General features: G+C 39.6%; 1 protein-coding gene across 1 annotated transcript in view; it reads left to right on the top strand.

The window, feature by feature from the left end:
- Positions 1–20,323, top strand: part of ABCA6 (ATP-binding cassette, sub-family A (ABC1), member 6) — a 79,700-nt gene that overhangs the window by 37,470 nt on the left and 21,907 nt on the right. Inside the window, exons 18-24 of the mRNA XM_006886397.1 lie at positions 1,119–1,302; positions 2,278–2,444; positions 3,893–4,026; positions 6,981–7,118; positions 13,707–13,814; positions 14,948–15,121; positions 15,688–15,798. Coding sequence (XP_006886459.1) covers positions 1,119–1,302; positions 2,278–2,444; positions 3,893–4,026; positions 6,981–7,118; positions 13,707–13,814; positions 14,948–15,121; positions 15,688–15,798 — 1,016 coding nt within the window. The remainder of the gene's footprint in view (positions 1–1,118; positions 1,303–2,277; positions 2,445–3,892; positions 4,027–6,980; positions 7,119–13,706; positions 13,815–14,947; positions 15,122–15,687; positions 15,799–20,323) is intronic.

Genomic DNA, 20,323 nt, shown 5'->3' with positions numbered 1-20,323 from the left:
CACCCAAGCGTCAAGGACTCTCCTTCATAAGTCGCTATGAGTCGCCTGCGACTTGACGGCACTTAACAACAACAACAACAACAGCCTAATTGTCTAGTACGATCAATGTGTGGATATATTGCCTCCCCTTCCTACAGTAAACTTCTTGACAAGTGTTGTTGTACCACTTTATAAGCAAGAGAATTTGATGTAAAACTGACGAAATTGTTTGCCCCAAGTAAAATACTAGGAAGTTGGATAGGGAGTTCTGGTAGCCTAGTGGTAAGAAGCTGAGCTTCAATCCCGAAGGCATGCGGTTCGAATCCACCAGCTGCTTGGCAAGAGAAGGAGAAGCAGTATCCTCTTGTGCGAGTAAATACCTCTGTCCACTTGTAGCAGGGTCAGCTATGGGTCTTCTCTGACTCAGTGGTTCTCAGCAAGAACAAGTTTCACATATGGGACTCAGGCACAGGACTCCTGGTGCCAGTGAAGGTCTTTCATCTACGCAGCTAAACAATTGACACTTTAATAGTAGATGCTAAGGCATTTGTGATAGACTATTTCTACGGAGAGAATGTCTCAAGATCCTTAATACTGTGATGAGGGGTGTGAAGGAATAGGAAACATTCAGTGGGGACTCAAAAAGATGGAGAAATGCAGGTCAAAGATTGTATAAAACACCACGTGCAGGAACGAAACACAATGTTAACTAATTATTATATGCAAGCCAATTAAAAAAAGAAAAACAGATGCCTAAAATTGCCTAAAAAAAAAAAAAGAGGACACTGGGTTTTGTCCAGGAATGAAATACAATGTGAACTAATTATCATATGCAAGCCAATTAGGAAAAGAAAAATTGATGCCTAAAATCACCTCAAAAGAAGAGGACACCTGGGTCCTGCTTTTTCTTCCAAAGATTGGGTGCACTGATACCTCATTACTAAATTCTTGATATGGTATGAATCTAGGATATTTGTCACTAATTTTATTAAATAAAGATATCCTAAACATTTGCTTCTTACTGTGTTTGGGTTGGAACCACCTACATTTTTTTTTTAAAAAAGTTGTTCTTTCTAATATCCAAAATAGAAAATGTGACACTTCAAGATTGCATTAATTATGTGTGACTGTGTGTTTAGAGGTTGAGCCAGAAGATGTGCAAAGAGACTCGGGAAGGTTGGAGGAAGTGGACACGCCTTGCCCTTCACTCCCTGAAATGCACAAGGCTGTGAGTGGCCTGGCTCTTTGGAGACAACAGGTCTGGACGATAGCCCGGCTCCGACTCTTAAAGCTGAAACATGGAAAGAGAGAACTGTTGACCCTGTGAGTACGGGAGGACTTACACTTCATGAAATAATGATTTTCAAAAGAGGCTCTAGGAAGAACAGTCAAAGCAAGAGCAGGAGGCCCAGCAGTCCCACCAGAGGATAAAAGCAGCATTTGCTTTTGCTCAAAGCTCTTTACCTCACTGAGAGCTGGCATTTCCACAAAACTGTACTGAATCTGAGTCTTCCTTTCCTTCACTGACTGTCCACCTGTCCAATCATGATATCCCCTTACTAAGTGATTGCAGGTTTGGGGTCAAGAAATTATGAGGGTGGCACAGGATAGGACAGGGTTCAGGTCTGTTTTTCAGAGGGTTGCTATGAGTTGTACCCAACTCGCCAGCACCTAACAATACTGAATCAGAAGGGTGTCTGGTGACCTACTCCACAGGGACTTGCATTGCTAACCCAAAGTCCAAGCCTCTTTGGGGGTTCAAATCCACCAGCAGCTTCTTAGAAGAAAGAGGCCTAATTTCCTCCGGGATGATTTACAGCCTTGGAAAACCAGCAGTGGGTCATCTACCTCAATGGCGATGATAGAGCTACTGAATCAGAACATACATGTTGACAAGACTTCACAGGTGATTTTTGTGAATAGATGCTATTAAAATCTAGATTTTGACTCAGTATGTAGATTTTTTTTTATTCTGTTTATTTGTGGAGGAAATGGATATTTCCAGCAAAGCGTGTGATTGGGATGAATCAGTTCAAGCCCTGAGTACACAGATAGTGAGACCTCCTGTAATACTAGCACACGACAGGTCTGTAGCCATGTGTGTTTAATGTTTGTAATTGGCTGACCTATCGTGACTGAGTATATAAACATACTATAGCACGCTAATGTCTGACTTTCAAACATTGAACTCCTAGAAATATGGCTACTGTAGAATGACATTGGCATGAATTAATGTATTTGTGGATCGACTCTGAATGCATTAAAATGCTCCAGTCAGTAATGTTTCTTTCTTGTTAGACTTCTGGTGTTTGCGATTGCATTATTCCCTTTGTTGATGGAAGATCTGCTTAATGCCATTGTAAATAGAAAAAGTGAGTTGGAATTTAAACCCGAGCTGTATTTCCTCTCTCCTGGACAACTCCCCAAGGAGCCTCATACCAGCCTATTAATCATCAATAACACAGGTAAACTGAAAAAGAAAACAGAAATTCAGAACTTGGTGTAGTCCATAGCGTGTTGCACTGTTGACTCAAAGGCCCCAGCTCTGGTCTTTCGAATCCTCCACAAGGAGATAGACAAGTCTTCTCCGTCCATTTGGTTTACAGCCTTGGAAGTCCGTGGGAGGGTCTGTAATTCTTAGTCCCTTTTGACCCAACAGCAATACGTCTAAGGCGTCATTTTTTAGTTTGACTGTTAAACAGCTCATGCTTGCGGAGAGAATGAAACCAATCATAAAATAAGACTATACAGACGAGCTTTATAAAATCAACTTCTGCATAGTATTCCATTGTGTGAATGTACCATAATTTCTCAATCCATTCGTTTGTGGTTGGACATTTGGGCTGTTTCCATGTTCTTGTGATGGTGAGTAATGCTGCTATGAACATTGGTGTACAAATCTCAGTTTGTGCCTCAGTTCTAATATTCTCAGGGTATATTCAAAGTAGTGGAATTCTTACGACATTTCTATATTCAACTTTTTGAGGAAGCACCAGACTGCCTTCCAGAATGATTGCATCATTTTACAATCTCACCAACAATGATAAGAGTTCCTTCCTCACCACATCCTCTTCAGCATCTATTACGTGTTGCCCTGTTAAACTTTGCCACTCTTACTGGAGTGAGATGGTACCTCATTGTGGTTTTGGTTTGCATCTCTCTTATTGCCAGTGATTTGAAGTATTTCTTCATGTGTCTGTTTGCCATTCGAATATCTTATGTTACATTCGCACAATGAATACTGTGCAGCACGCAGGAGCAATGACTTTGTAAATTATTACCTACCTTGGGAGGGACTGGAGAGCATTATGCTGAGTGAACTAACTCAGTCCCACAAGGATAAATATTGTATAAAACCGTTGTTGTAGAATGAGTATAAGGATCAGGGTGGGGGTGGGGGAAAGGCTGGAAGCAGAGGGATGTGGATGTACAGGGGGAAGTGGGGAATCCATCATTGGGTTGTACAATTTGATGGGTGGGGGTGAGGGAAATGGAAAGAATTTGTTCAAATTTATATCCTAATTTTCTAAATAAACTAGTAGAAAAATTTTTTAAAAGAGAAAAAAGAAAAATATCAACTTCTGCAAAGCAGTGCATGCAGTTAGCTCTGACTGAGGGTGGTGAGACTGGAAGGGGGAAGGGGCCAGGGTCCTCATCCAATGCTCGAAAGCAGTCACCTGCCTACCCATAGATACCACCACGTGAGAGAGGAAGAAACTTCCATCTCTGTTCAGCAACTGTATTTTGAAATAATTGAGGAGAACTTCTTTGTCATGAGCCAAAATTGCCATTATTAGGCCCAGTGACACCTCTAATGTGATAGGCTGCTTTGAAGATGTATGGGAATTTTATTTTTTAATTGGCCAATATTTTCTTGATTTTCTTTGACCTTCTCTTATTGATTTCATTCTAGGATCAGATATTGAGGATTTCATACATTCCTTGAAACATCAAAATATAGTGCTCGAAGTCGATGATTTTGAAAACAGAAATGGCACTGAAGACGTCTCCTACAATGGAGCTATCATTGTCTCTGGCAAACAGAAGGTATGTTTGTCTCTGTTTTTCTCTTCTATGAATACAACAACAAAATCAAGGATATAGTACCCTCTAGCTATTTTTACAACTCTTTAAATCACCATACATGGGCATGCACGGTGTCTCTATTAGGCCTTCACCTCTTGGAAGGGCATTCAGCAGGCTACAGGCTTTGAATTATAGGAGAAATTGGAATTTCCTCCAAAGGAGGCCCTTGGGAAGTTTTAGTACATGTTTTATCCTCCTGGTATGGAAGAGGAGTTGCAGCTGAAGGAGACCCTTCAATGTCTCGGCTTGATAATTCTACTATAAGTCTGAGAGAGGCAATTAGTTTTAGAATATAACTGCTAATTTTGGTTTAACATGGGAAAAACTGACAGTTGTGCTCTCTTCCTGCTGTTCTTCTGAAGAGAAGCACAGAATTATCAGTGTGACTAGCCACAGGGTATAATAAGCATAGTGCTAACTCTGGAGGCCTAATGGAATGAAGCTGTGCTACAATCCTGAAGGCACACAGTTTGAATCCACCCACTGTTTTGTGCGAGAAGGATGAATAATTTCCTCCCGTGCTGTGACTGTCTCTGAAAATCCACTGGAGGGTCACTATGGGTCGGTTCTGACTCAAGAGTATACAACAACAACAACAACCACCACCACCCATAGTCAGGGAGCTCTGTTCAGAAATCCCAGAGACATTTGGTTTGAATCCACCAGGTGCTTCTTGGGAGACAGATGGACAGTCCCCTCCCATGCCATTTACTGCCTCTGAAAACCTGCTGGAGGGTCAGCTATGGGTTGGTTTTGACTTGATGGCAAACAACAATAACGACTACTTTAAAAAACTAGCAAATTGACTCATGCAGGATACAGCAGCTGGACTCGGGAGAACCGCCAGGCTCATTATTAAATAAACTGTAAAAGTTAAACAATTTTATTGTAAACCGTTTTGTACCTTAACTTTCTTTGCATTAGATTATTTTGTACAGTTTAAAGAAGCTGACCTTCTTGTGGGTTTCCTGAGGCAGTTAACTGCACAGGAGGAGATTGCCCATTCTTCTCCTGCAGAACAGCTGGTGGATTTGAGCAAGGTACCTTTGACATTGTAGTTCAGTTTCTTACTACTAGGCCACCAGAACTCAGAATAACAAACAACAACAATCAAGTAACAGAAAATTTAGAGTGTACGATTATTAACCAAATACAAATTTAAGAAAACCTATGAAATGCTTAACTTTCCAATGCATTTGTATATTGAGGAAGTACGTTAAGCAGTTTTGCAATAGCCACAAGAAATCTCTCATAGAAAAATGATCTGTGTCTATGATCACACATACTTCTATTCAGGTAAACTAGTACATAAAATCACCATAAAGACTATTGAGAAAATGCACCCAATCAGAAGTCGAAAACTCATGCTTGGGAACAAGGAAGGTCAGCAAAAAGAGGTGGACGTGCATAGAGATGGATTGATGCAGTGATTGATGAAGTGGACTTGAGCACGGAGGAAGGGGTGGGATGGGGAGAGGTGTTGATCATGGGCTCAAGGGCCATTCTGATTAGGAGTCTCCTCGAAGGCACTTACCAACCATAACTTAAGTAGAACTCCTGAGTTGTTTTCATGTTCCAGCAAAAATGTTAGGGACTACATTAAGTAAAGCTTCTTTTTTTCCCTCCATTCAAGGGAAATAAAAACAAACAAACAAAAAGCAAACCCAAACCAACAAATAAACAAAGAAAAAAGTTGAAGCCATTAAAGCAGTATAATGGAACTGAGTTCTAAATTATGTGTAATGTAAAAAAACGTAAAATTTATAGTATAGAATTTATGCTGTAGATGACACAGACTTCCTTCAAAATCATTTAGTCTAGACATTATGTGCATCTGGCAAAAAGGAGGTTAGTTGGTTCGTTTTTAGCTTGTTAATAAGCCTTTACATTTTAAGACCCATAAACACAAAGTACCGATCCTGTGGTCCTACAGATTAAAATGAAAAGCCATTTCCTAACTGCATCATATAGTTCAATGATTGAACATTACACTTTCTAGGTATATCTATGCCCTGTGGCAGTAAGACATGGAGAATTCAAAACATCCATTCCTCCGACCTGATCAACAAATCAAAGAAAGGCCATTTTAGTGGCTAGCTTATGAAAATGAATTAAACTTTTTTCCGGAGAGAATGAGAGTGAGAACAATAATATCGGAATATATTACAAAAATGTTCAATAGTTTAATTTGCTGCATGAGGAGCACACATTCCGTTTTGCTTTGCAATTGCTTGCTTGAAATGCGTTCATTGTCTAGAGAGCCCTGTTTTATTGTATTATTTCAAAGGCCATCAATTCCATCAGCTTGTGGCCCCATCTAATGAAAACTCTAAGATGCCCACATTCTCTTTTGATTGAACCAATAAAAAAGTTCAACCAAAATAAAACGTAACCTCTTGGCAAAGGTTTGACTGTCTTTTTGTTGCTTATCTAATTTGGACGGCATCAACCATTGATGATATTTAACCACTGTGAATCATATCAATGAATCCATGAATATCCACAGACAACAGGTGCATAAATACAGTACAAAGTGAAATGCTTTCTTCGGCGAGTTTCCATGAGCATCTTAAGATCTCATTTGCTTTTCAAAAGCTTGGTGTTCTTTTCCTCGCTTATGAGAAAGTGACAGTGTCTTTGGTCCTGAACTACTCTCCAAGTCTGGGAGCTGAAAAACTTAATATTGCATGATGCGAACCTTGTGGGAAGGCCTGATATACGCCAAATCATTAAAATCACATTCCAACCCCTTTATCATCTCCTTTATCAGAGGAGAAAATTAGAGCTCAGAGAGGTCAGGTAACATGAAGGGCAGATAGAATGTGTAGATATCGTATGTCAACACCTTGACTTTGTTTTTATGGTCATGATTCAGAATTCATAGTGTGTGGGTTTTTTGTTTCCTTTGCTATAAGGATTATAGATTTTCCGTTGTGTGCAACATCAAAAGACTTCACTGCTTTCCTCTGCTTATGAATATTGTCAGCAATGGGCTTCTTGGAATGTTTAATGTTACAAAACACATCCGAGTCAGAAGAGACTCAACGATTGATGTAAGTATTGCATTTACTCTAAACCACCATGAAGTTCATTAGACTGTATTTGATAAGTCAACTGTATTTTCCCTTTCTAGCTTTTAAATAGTCATCATTGAATGTTAGTTGTAAAACTACTACTTTGTCTTCACGTTTTGAACAAAGTTTATTTGAAGCAATATGATTGCCCCCATCCGTGAGTTGGTATCTGAGAATTTTGATAGTGAATATTTTTTTTTAATCAAAACATTTTATTCTATATTCTGCTAGGAAATCCTCTGTAAGGTTATGCATTCTTTTTTTGGGTGGGGAGTGGATGCTGGAGAACAAACCAAAATCATGCATTCTTATTGAAGAAGTATAGAAGAGGAACTAAACTAGAAATCAGCAGTATTCATAACTGAACTTTAAATTTCACAAATTGTATTTGTCGTTGATTAAATAATAGAGTGACTAAAAACAAGAGAGAATGAACCAGTTGTAGTGAGCAAGTTTTGTGATGCATTCCTTGACCTATTTATGAGTGAAGGATGTTCTGGTTCATGAAGCTAAATTTCCAGAAATCAAAGGTATCATAATGGATTAAGCTCTGGGCTGCTAAGCAAAGGATTAGTGGTTCAAACCCACTCACTGGCTGTTTCACTGAACAATGGTGATGCTGCTGTCTGATTCCACAAATATTTACAGCTTTGGAAACATGTTTCAAGGCCGCGTTTTACTGGGTTCTCTGGTGCCCCTATGAGTCAGAATTAACCTGAAGGAATGGGGGGCAGGGGGAGGGTGTCCCAAAGGAGTGAGGGAAAGTTGAAAGAGATAAGGTTGGAAGAGACTAGAGGAAGCTGATTGCAGAGTTCCTCAAAGTGTGTGTGTGTGTGTGTGTGTGTGTGTGTGTGTGTGTTAGAGAGAGAGAAGCTTAAAATTCATTGCCAGCACAAAACAAATGCTGGTGAGGCGATGAAGAGATTGAAACTCTTACTCATTCCTGGTGGGAGTGCCACGATAGAAGGTGGTCTGGTGCTTTCTCAAAAACTTGGAACTAGAAATACTATTTGACCCAGCAATTCCACTACTGGGAATATACCCCAAAGAAACGAGAGCTGCCTCCCAAACATTTGTATGCACACTCATGTTTATTACTGCATTATTTACAATAGCAAAGACATGGAAGCAACCCAAGCACCCATCAACAAATGAATGGATAGGAAAACTGTGGTACAATCACACAATGGGATACTACGAAGCGCTGAAAAAGCCAATGAACTCATAAAACACTACGCAACATCGGCGAACCTGGAAGATATTATGCTGAGGAAATATCTCAGTCGCAAAAGGACAGATACATTCCATAAGATTACTGTTATAGCAGGAATCAAATGCAGAGTTGAGGGGAGACTAGAAGGAAGATGGATAGATTAATGAGCACTGCACTGGAACAGATGAGAGAAAGAACTGCTTAAAAGGAATATACGATTGGGCATTGTCTGTATGACAACAATCCAGAGTAGGGGGTGCATTGCAAAGTGGATTGGGGGAAGGTGAAGGGAAAAATGTGCAACAACAAATGAATGAAAAAATGAATTAACAGTAAGAAATAATAGGAAAAAAAAAAAAAGACGAAGAGAAGAAAAAGGGAGTAAAGTCTCCCTTTCTACCTCGTTTTTATTTGAGTAAAATCCCAGTGAATTTATTTTAATAATATTTTAAAAATATGTAATTAAAAAAAAAATCAAATTCATTGCCATCAAGTCAGAACCAATTCATGGCCTATCAATGACTGTTGAAGACTCTAAATTTCTCAGAGAAAGAATGCTTGTCTTTCTTCCTTGGCGTTGCTGTTGGGCCTGCAGACTGTGACTCTCTGCCACAAAAGCCCTTTATGTTGGCTTAGGGGGTGTAAGCAAAGAACATTCTGGCAGGAAACAGGAGAGCAGAAGAACCCAGCACTGGGGTTCCAGTCATATCATATTGACCCTTGTCTCTAGTTCAAATGCAATGACAGAACTCAAGGGAACTCACCAGTTGTCGTTGTTGTTGTTATGTGCCGTCGAGTCTCTTGAGACTCATAGCAACCCTATGTACAACAGCCCTAAGCTCTGCTCTGTCCTGTGCCAATCGCACTGTCTCTGACACACCCATCCCGATTACCCCAGTCACCAAATCAATCCACATCATAAAGGGCCTTCCCCTCCTGTGCTGTCTCCACCCTCCCAAGCATGATGTCCATCTCCAAGGACCTGTCCCTCCTTACAACATGTCCAAAGTATGTTAGACAAAGTCTCAGAATCCTTGCCTCCCGGGAACTGCTTGGTTTAACCCTTTCCAGGATAAATCTGTTTGTCTTCCTAGCAGTCCTTGGTACCCTCAATACTCTTCTCCAGCACCACAGCTCAAAGGCATCAATTCTCCTTCTATCCTCCTTAGTCACTGTCCAACTCTCTGGTGCATAACAAGTGATAGAAAAGACCATGGCCTGTATCAGACGCACCTTAGTCTCCAGAGAGACATCATTGCTCTTCAGTATTTTGGAGAGGTCCCTAACAGCAGACTTTCCCATCACAATACATCTTTTAATTTCCTGGCTGCTGGTGCCAAGAGTGTTGACTGTGGAGCCGAGCAAACTAAAGCTGTGAACAATCTCAATCTCTTCACCATCCATCCTGATGATGCCAATTGGTCCAGTGGTGACAATCTTTTTCTTTTTGATATTGAGCCTCAATCCATATTGAAAGCTTCAGTCCTTGACCCTATACAGCAAGCACTTCAGATCTTCCTCAGTTTCAGGAGGCAGTGTTGTGTCATCTGCACAATGCAGATTGTTGATAGATCTTCCACCTATCCTGATGCCACATTTTTCCTCATAGAGCCCGGCCTCCTGGATGATCTGTTCTGCATAAAGGTTGAAAAGATATGGAGACAGGACCCATCCCTGGCATACACCCTTCCCAATTTTGAACCATGCAGTGTTACCCTGCTTTGTCCTGACGGCTGCCTCTTGGTCCAAGTATAAGTTTCACATTAGCACAATCAAGTGTTCTGGGATTCCTATTCTTCTCAGAGTCAGCCACAGTTTGTTTTGATCCACACAGTCAAACTTTGCATAATCAATGAAGCACAGATAGACATTCCTCTGGTATTCCCTGCTTCCAGCCAATATCCATCTAACATTAGCTACAATATCCCTAGTACCACGACCCCTTCTAAACCCAGCCTGGACTTCTGGCAGTTCTCTGCTGATGTGCTGTTCTAATCGTTTTTGGATAATCTTCAAGGGAACTTACCAGTAGCAAGCAAGAAAGGAGGCAGGAAGAACAGGTAGCAGGAACAGAGTTGTGAGCTTCTCTTCCTGTCTGAGTACCTGTCATTGATGGCAGCCCCAGCTTCTTTGGTTCAGTGACCCTAATATGGTATCTGTCTTCCCAGCCGTGTAGACCTCTTATCTAAGCTCCTTTGCTTACAGCTCAGAAGTGGTTGAAAGTGGGATACACCCCATGCTGGTGTGGCCTGATCAGCAAAACAAAGAAGGCCTATTTCCAAACAGAATTACCAACAGGTTCAGCATCCACTTCCCAAATGGCTTGCCCCTGGAAACTCTATGTATGAACAGTGCTCAGGCCTTTCGTTCACAGGGTCTCTGTGAGTTGTCTAGACTTGACGGCACCTAACAACAGCAGAGCGCCGGTCAGGGTTCAGAGCTATTGTGCAGAGTCCCCTGAGGGCATATAACAACAACAAAGGGATGAAGATGCCATTATGTGTTTCTTTGTCAAACCCACAATCTATTTGCCTTTCCTTTTGCTGTCTCTGAGGAGCTCTGGCGGTTTAGTGCATTGTGTACTGTGCTCCCAGCCCAAAGATCAGTGGTTGGAATCCACCAGTTGCTCTGAAGAAGGAAGGTGGGCAGTCTCCTCCCATAAAGATTTACAGACTGAAAGATCTGACAGTGTCCAACCGAGGACAGTGAGGTTGATAGTTGATTTCTGTTCTTCAGAACTTACTGTTCCCCAGAAGTCCCACTAGCAAAGTTCAGAGTACAGCCTTCAATATGGGTTAGATCTCAACATCAACAAAACAAAAAACCTCATCACTGGGCCAATAGACAACACTATGATGGAGAAAACATTGAAGTTGTCTGTGATTTAATTTCTCCTCCTCTTTTCTAAAATTTTGTTAGTTTGCTTACAAAGTTCATATACATTGTATTTCACACTATTCTTCATTCACATTGTGATTCATACAATCTTTCCCACGCGTTTAGATTTTATAAAATCAATCACCATTGGTCCTTGCCCATCATTGCCCAGCCTTTTCCGGTCCCTGCCAGATCCTTTCCATTTCCTTCACTCTCTCCTCCCACCCACTAAACTGTGCAACCCTGTGGTTTCTCCCCTACTCCATCCTCAGTCCTCTGCTCCCACCCCTTCCCTGCTTGGGTCCCATACACGGTTTACTAGTTATCCTTCTATATTTCACAATAATGGTCTTATGCAGTATTTGTGTTTATGAGACTGAGCTAGTCCACTCAGCCTCATTCTCTCCACACTTTCCCAAGATATGCGATTTTTTTTTTTTTCAAAATCATTACTTCCGAGTGCTACGTAATATTCCGTTGTGTGAGTGTACTATAATTTCTCAATCCATTTGATTGTGGCTGGACATTTGGGCTGTTTCCATGTTCTTGTGATGGTGAAAAATAATTCTATGAACACTGGTGTACAGATCTCTGTGTCTCGGCTTGAATTCCCTTGGTGTATATTCCTACTATTGGAATAGCTGTGTCATACAGAGTTTCTATGTTCAGCTTTCTGAGGAAAGGCCAAACTGCCTTCCAGAGTGGCTGTACCCTTTTACCATCCCACCAACAGGATATGAGAGTTCCCACCTCTCCAACATTTACTGCAGGCTTCCCTGCTAAACGTTGCCGCTGCTACTGGGTGAGATGATTGAAGTTATCAATGATTTCATTTTATTTGAATCCACAATCAACATCCCTCATAGCAGCAGTCAAGAAATCAAAAGGCATGTGGCCTTGGAGAAATCTGCTGTAAAGAACTCCTCCTGAGTAGCAAAGGGCCACGGTGTCAGTTAAAAGTCTAAGGAGTGCCTATTCCAAGCCGTAGTACTGTCAAGTGCTTCCTGTGCACTGAAGGTTGGACAATGAAGAGGGATGACAGAAGGATCATGATGTTGGGGAAGAATACATAGTATCTCAACGACTGCCAGAAGAAGACATACGTTTGTCTTAGAGGAAGTACAGACAGGATCAAAAGAGGGAAGGAAGGTGAAACATCATTTCACAGGCTTTAGGCATGTTGTCAGAAGGGGCGGGGACTTGGAAAAAGACAGAGTGGTGGGAAGGGTGGAGGGAGGGTCAGAGAAGGAGAAGAAGAATGGTATAGGAGGAGGCAAGATTCACCTCTGTCATTCATAGGGCTGTTGTGAGTTGTAGTCAGCTTGTTGATGGCCTCTGAAAAAAACAACAGTGGCCACGTCCTCATACAGCCAACACCAGGTTTGCTGAGAAAGAATTGACTGCTTCACCTGGAGTATGTTAATCTAAGGTTGCTGTTTTTATTGTTGTTGTTGTTGTTGTGTTCTGTAGAGTCAGAACCAACCCAGAGCCGACTCTCTGGCAGATTTTCAGAGGCAGTTAATTACATGAGAAGAGATTGTCCGTCCTTCTCCTGTGGAGCAGCTGGTGGCCTTGAACCATGTGCCTTTGGGATTGCTGTGCAGCTTCTTGCCACTAGGCCACCAACAATGTATAATATGACTTTGACTACGGAACTTTTGTGATGTAGTGTTATATACCAGACTAAAAGAGCACCTGATACAGGCCATGGTTTTTGCAATCACTTGTTATGCGTCAGAGACCTGGACAATGACTAGGGAGAATAGAAGGAGAATTGATGCCTTTGAGCTATGGTGCTGGAGAAGAGAACAAACAGGTTCATCCTGGAGAGGGTGAAATCAGCCTGCTCCCTGGAGGCAAGGATTCTGGGGCTTCGTCTGACATACTTAGGACATGTTGTAAGGAGGGACCAGTCCTTGGAGACGGACGTCATGCTTGGGAGAGTTGAGGGACAATGCAGGAGAGGAAGACCCTCTATGAGGTGGATTGATTCAGTGACTGGGATAATCGGGATGGGAGTGTCAGAGACAGTGCGATTGGCATAGGACAGAGCAGAGTTGAGGGCTGTTGTACAGAGGGTTGCTATGAGTCACAGGTGACTCGACGGCACATAGCAACAACAACAACAACAACAACTAGCTAAAAGAACAGCTGTTTTAATCCACCAGTCACTCCACAGGAGAAAGTTGGACAATCTCTTCCAGGATAGATTTTACAGGCTGCAAAACCCAAGGGAAGGCCAGTATAAGTTGGAATCAACTCCATGCCACTAGATTTTGGATGGTTCTTGTTTCAGTTCCAGGAGTTGATGCTTCATGTAAAAGGGTCAGAAACTGTCTCTCTAAGAAGCTTGCACATGTGGAAGCTGATGAACTAAATGTAGGCTGTGATTTCACGAAGTGCCTGATTTGTAATTGTTAGTGTTTATTTGATTTTGACAAATGTTCACCATTTTAAAATTCTTCTCATGTTTTCAGAGGTTTATGAACCTGTGGACAGAACTTCCCGATGGCTCGATTTTCTTGTTTTTTATTGTCTGCACCATTTCTCCACATATTGCCAGGAGCAGCGTCAGTGACTACAAAGTAAGAAAAGTAGAACAAAGGAAAGAAAATTCTGGAACTTTGTCATCATTATTTGCAGTCTTTCTAGCATTTCCTTATAAAAGAAATATGTAAACACAAGTTTAATTTCAAGAACTTGTTTAAGCACAGTTCCTAATAAGTCACACACACACAAAATAAAAATTCCTTCTGTAAGCAAAAAAAAAAATGACCTTAGCTTCAAAATCACAGAAGAAGGGCATTGTCTCTACGGAGACCCTAATGCATAAAAACCTCCAAATGGAATCGAGATAAAGCCTGTGACAACATCCTTTCCTGATTCAGATAGATGATTGTTGATATTCAATTATTTGAGACTTGAATCAAACCTGTTGTTGTTGTTAATTGCCTTTGAGTCGAACATGACTCACAGCGACCCTATGAACAAAAGGCTTGAAGCCCTTCTACAACTATTGACATTCACCAAAGTTCATAGAGTTTCCGGATGCATGTTATTTAGGAAGTGGATGCCACTCCTGCATAGCAAAAAAAAAAAAAACCAAACACAACAACAACAAAAAAAACACACCAAAACACTTGGTTTTTTTTTTAAGTAGACACCATTTTGGCATAGACTTTCTACCACAATTACTAAATGATAATTAAAATATTAAATGATAGTAAGTGATCATTAAATCAAAGTGGCAAGAAGCTGCACCTCAATCCCAAAGGCACGCAGTTTGAATCTACCAGCCGCTCTGTGGGAGAAGGATGTGCAGTTTCTCCCCATGCGATTAACTGCCTCTAAAAACCCACTGGAGGGTCAGCTATGGGTCGGTTCTGATCCGATGGTACACCACAACAACAATGAATATTAAAATATCTAGTTGCTGTTGTTGTTGTAAAGTGCCATCGAGTCGCAGGCAACTCATAGCGACCCTATGAAGGAGAGAGTCCTTGATGGGTGCCTTTCATCCTCTCTCCAGGTTCACAGGGTTTCCGGAGGCAAGCTATTATGGAAGTGGATGCCACTCCTCCTTCCAAAAATATCTAGTATACTTTTAAAATATTAAATTATATTTCCTTACATAAATCTTACAATGCGCTGATTATGATTTGGAATTTTAATTTAATCTACTTATAATCTGTGTTTCTTCTTGGTTCATTTTCATCAGAATAAGGCTCAAGGTCTGCTGTGGATGTCAGGTCTTTACCCTTCTGCTTACTGGCTTGGTCAGGCACTGGTGGATATTAATCTCTACATTGTTATTCTCTTTTTGATGTACTTATATTTATTCCTAAAAAAAAAAGCATACCTTTTTATTCCAATTCGAACTACATTTGCTCTGGTAAGTAGCATATAACATAGACCGTATCTTATAAGATAATCGGAACTGTAACATTGATATTTTATATTCTCTAGACATCTTAGTTTTGTTTTATCACAATGACAAAAAAAGCATGCAAAGTTAAGTGCAATAAAATATTTTTAAATATATTCCATTTTCCCCTCAATTACTATTTTCTCTTTTGATTTGTCATGTTATTTTATATGATTAGATGAAATATCATTATAAATGGAAAATATGTAATAGCATAAGCATAGAAATAAAGTTAGTATGCAACCATAATATACATTTATAATATGTAACACCTATAAAATGTATCGTTATAGTAACAATGATATACATTTATAATATATAATACCTATAAAATGTACCTTTTATAGTAACAATGATATACATTTATAAAATGTATCTTTTGTAGTAATAAGGTGTCTTAGTATTATTTTGTCATAGTTATTAAAATATATACTCTGTAAGTGTAACGAAACATTTTTTTCAAATGTATGTAACTTTGTTTTCTTTCCATTAATATTTTCTCTGTCCACTTACCTTATGTACCCTACTTTCAGGCTGCCACTTCACTTGGTTCTGCTGCTTCTCTCGTCATCTTTACATATGTGATTACATTTATTTTTCACAAGAAGAGAAAAAATAGCTTTTGGTCCTTTTTCTTTTTTTTGGTAAGTATCAACCCATCCATATAAATATAGATACAGTATTATTCTTATAACATTCAGCATAGCACTATATGGTCACTTTAGCCTATAAAATTCAATCATTTTAAAAAATGAGGACGGGAATGCAGTTAGGATAAAGTTGATTCTCATGGTTAGGATTTCTGGGTATTTCAGAATATACATGTTAGAGTACTCAATGGCTGTGCGTTTTCAGAAGTACACTTTTCTTCTGCTACATCTAGGTGAATTCAAACCACCAAGTCTTCAGTTAGTAGCCAAGTACTTGGCTGTTAACAACACATATAAACTCATAGTGTTGTAGTATAATGTGTTTATAATTTCTCATTCTCTTCCCTTTTTCTTTCCTGTATTCATCTCTTTGTGCATATTTCTTGATTTGTGTATAACTGAATTGAAGGCACCTGTTTATGGGACACTTGAATGTCAGACTTGAAAAAAATTCAAAATTGTGCAGTATTTATATAGGAAAAAAGTGAAATGATCCATTCAGTGTCACATCCTAGTTAATACAGACTCAGGGATAAAGTCAAAATGTAAACTTCTGTGTCATTCTAATATGCTCAAAAGTAAGTGATATTAGAATAGTTGGTTACATTGATTTAAAACTCTAACTGACCGAGTTATCTCAATTTTGGAGACTAAAATATTGAGAAAGACTCAAATAGTGTGTAATAAACTTTGTATTATGCCAGGTACAGGTAACTAATTATTTAACCCAGATTGTACAGTAAGGACATATGTCATGATAATTTCTCTTTTCATCTTATAGCTCATTTACACTTAAACTGTCTGTCATAGATCTGAAATCAGATAAGATCTGAGAAGAAGTCAGAATGTACTCTGTATGTTGATGGTCACCTTATTGGTCCTTTGGGTTTTTAAAATTTTTTTTCTTTTTTTAAATGAACGTTTACAGAGATTTTTGGATTTCCATACATTCATTGTTGCATTTTTCTCCCTGTCCACCCCTCCCCCCAGTTTACTCTTCTCTTTGAAAAGTATAAGAAAAATTATTTCATTGACATTGAATACCTCGCCCCCCTCTCCCCCCACTCCTAGTACACTCCACTATGCAACCTATGTGATCTGAACTACATTTAGATGGGTAGACAGTTTCCCTCCAACCAGAAGTGAAGCCTAGTCAACAGTTAATTTGTGTCCGGAGTCTAACAGGCTCCCACAAGCCCGAGGATATGGTACTTTTTAGATGGTCTAGCCTCTTGATGACAGAGAAGCCCATTTCCTGTCTGCTGTGCTCAGTAATGAATGTGTAACAGCATATCCTTAGCACCATAAGTTGCAGACTGTTTCCTTTGATGTAACTTGGAATCCTTATTTGATCCAGTGAATGAGAAAAAGGATGGAAAGGAGAGAAATAAAGGAACGAAAGAAGCACTTTTATATAGAAGTAGAAGTTAAGCATCCTGAAAGCAAAAGAGTCAACTAAGCAGACTTAAAATCTTAAAGTTTCCAGAAATGAAAATGTCAGAGGGAAAGTAGATGAGTGTAACATCTTAGAAACCATGAGAAGAGAAATACGTAGAAGCAGAGAACAATGCATTTGCAGAGATTGTGACATTTGTAAAGTGAGGAAAGTCCTTTAGATGTGCCCTCTAAAATGCTTATCATATTTTTACTATTTCATTTATTTGTCTCTATTTCCAGTTATTTTCTTTAAACTTGATGCCATATAACCTCTTAAAATAGTACCTTAAGAAAAAGAGACTTTTTGGACGTAAAGATTTATAAGGAGTTTTGAATTCCAGTTCCATGTGCTTGTATGCCCCGGTTTACCTCCTTTGAGACCTACATTTCCCATATATAAAAGGAGGATAAGTAATAACAGCACCATAGAGTTGACTTGAGAATGAAAATACAGTATAGTAATTTCTTATTGTCCAATTTTAGAATGTTCAACAAGTTTTCACTCTTTCTACTTTTATTCAAAATAATAGATAAATGCTCTGGCAAAGGTTCAGTACAGTGCTTAAGACATAGTTGTTGAGGGTTAATTTATTCTTTCAATAAACAAAAAAGATGTAAAATCTTTACTTCTCCATTTCCAAGAATTGTGATAGAATATCAATCTTTTGTTAGTTATAATTTACTACCTTAGAGAAAATAAAACCCACTTCTTTGGAATGAGGAACAAATGAGTAGGGACAATGATGAGGAAGTTTTATAGTAGCTTGACAGTGTAGTCAAGAGACAATGAAGTTTTTCTGTAACTCCTAGTAGAGCTTTTTCTTGAATATATACTTTTTTAGTTGAAAATATGGCTTTAATAGAAACAAAGTTAAAGACTGAATGATTAAAATTTAATAATTTATTAATTGTGTTTTTTGGGGTTTTTTTTGGTACCAATATAAATGGCAACCATACATGCGACCCTCATCAAATGGCATCTGTGGAAAGATGCTGTGGACAGTTCAAAGACATCAGTTAACAATCAAGGGCCGGAACGAAATAGACCATCAGTTGCTCACATACAAATTCAAGTTAAAACTGAAAAAAATTAAAACAAGTCCACTCAAGTTAAAATATAACATTGATTATATCCAACCTGAATTTAGAGACCATCTCAAGAATAAACTTGGTGAAATAAATGAACACCAATGACCCAAGACCAGGTAGATGTAGTATGACATCACATATGTCAGTTATGTCTAAAGCAAAATGCCATGAAACAGATAAGAAACAAACAAAAAAAAGGACAAGAAGAGAAAGACCAAAATGAATATACACTTTTATACATTAGCAATATTGTTGCCTCAGCCATGAAAATAATTTTCTCTCTTCAGCATATAATCTTGGATTTCATGAAATTATTTATCAGCAGGATGTCTGGTCAATTATTGTAGTTTGAACTTTAATCCATGGGCTTATTTTTATCTACCTAAAATTTTCTGTTAAGGAGACAAGGAGCATGGATAGAGTTTCATTAACAAAGCTCTCTCCCACCTCCTTCCCTTAAGAGGAGAAATCATGATGGCCATTGAGGTAATGCACTTTCACACGAGACAATGTCTCAATGCAGATTGAGTCCACATAGGTTTATTTCTCAAATACCATTGGGCTGATTGTATCTGATATGAAATCTGTCTGAATTTGTCTTGTAGATCACAATGACCGTATTTTACGGCATCATTCTAGAATTGTACCACTCCTTGGAGCTCCTAATTACCCTCATGGTCCTAGTTCCCTTCATTACTATGGGTGGATGTCTAGTGTTTTTTTCACAGGTAAGACATGTTTCTAACAGTGGCATTTGTGTTGAATCTGAAGTTTATCAAAGTGCTTTGACACAGTTACCAAAACAGGATATTAAATGGGGATAAAGAGGGACAGCAAATGGGAATGAGGGCATCTCTTTGCATGGATGGAAATCATCCTAGAAGCCAGTCGTGGTGATGACTGCAGAACTTTGAAAACGTACTAGAAATTGTTGACGTGCACATTGACAATGGTGGAGTTTTCTGCTATAAAAATTATAACTCCTTATTCAAAAGCTCAAACTCACTGCTGCTGAGCTAATTCTGACTTAGAGTAGCTTTCTCCAGCATTTCAGAGGCTGTAAACCATATTGGGGTGAGACTAAGCCATCTTTCTCCTGTGGACAGACTGGTGGATTTGAACAGTCCAAGCCTAAAGGCTTCTGAGTGGCTGCACAACTCAGTAAGGAGTGTACCACCCGAGTTCTGTGATGCCTCCCTAACTCAAATGCAACTAAATGTCATTGAGTTGACATGGATTAATAACTACCCCTCCACTGGGTTTCTGAGGCTATAAATCACATAGTTGGCGAATCGTCATCTCTCTCTAGAGAAGCCACTGGTGTATATGAATCATCAGAGAGGCATGGACTTTGGGTTAGCAGTAATACTCTCTATAGACAATACCCCCAGAGTTTCCATGTACCTAGTGTTTGATAAACACTAGAGCTGTTTATAAAAGGCTTTTCTGTATGTTGTTGTTGTTGTTTGGTGCTGTCGAGTCGTAGACGACTCACAGCGACCCTATGAACGAATGGCCTGAGCACTGTTTGTACATAGAGTTTCCGGAGGCAAGCCATTTCGGAAGTGGATGCCACTTCTGCTTCCAGGATTGATTTAGTCGGGAAGCTCCAGCCAACACTGTACACCATGGGTACCCATTACCACGATTGGCACATCACTGTCACAGTCTTCAGCATCACAGCAACCACGAGTTACCTCTGTATAGCAACGCACATACCAGTGCTATACCACCTAGAAGAATGTTTGACATCAAAACAATTTGAAACTTTGGGCTTAAGGCCACCTCCTGGTTCAAACCCTAGGCCCAGGCTGGCTAGCTTTGTTCCCAGGGACAGAGCAAACCTGCACGTCAAACATATGCCCAGAAAAGCAGTCGACTCCAAAAGCTTGCCACGATTCCTGCACTCACACCGCCATGCTCCTTCAGGCAAGGAGAGATATAGTCATTGCCAATGTCTGCCCATATCTGCCACATTGAAACCAGTGTCTAG

The sequence above is a fragment of the Elephantulus edwardii genome, unplaced genomic scaffold (assembly GCF_000299155.1).
Source record: "Elephantulus edwardii isolate Elephantulus edwardi_28Jun2011 unplaced genomic scaffold, EleEdw1.0 scaffold00048, whole genome shotgun sequence".
In the NCBI taxonomy this organism is placed as follows: Eukaryota; Metazoa; Chordata; class Mammalia; order Macroscelidea; family Macroscelididae; genus Elephantulus; species Elephantulus edwardii.
This window is presented reverse-complemented; position numbering and strand designations above follow the sequence as displayed.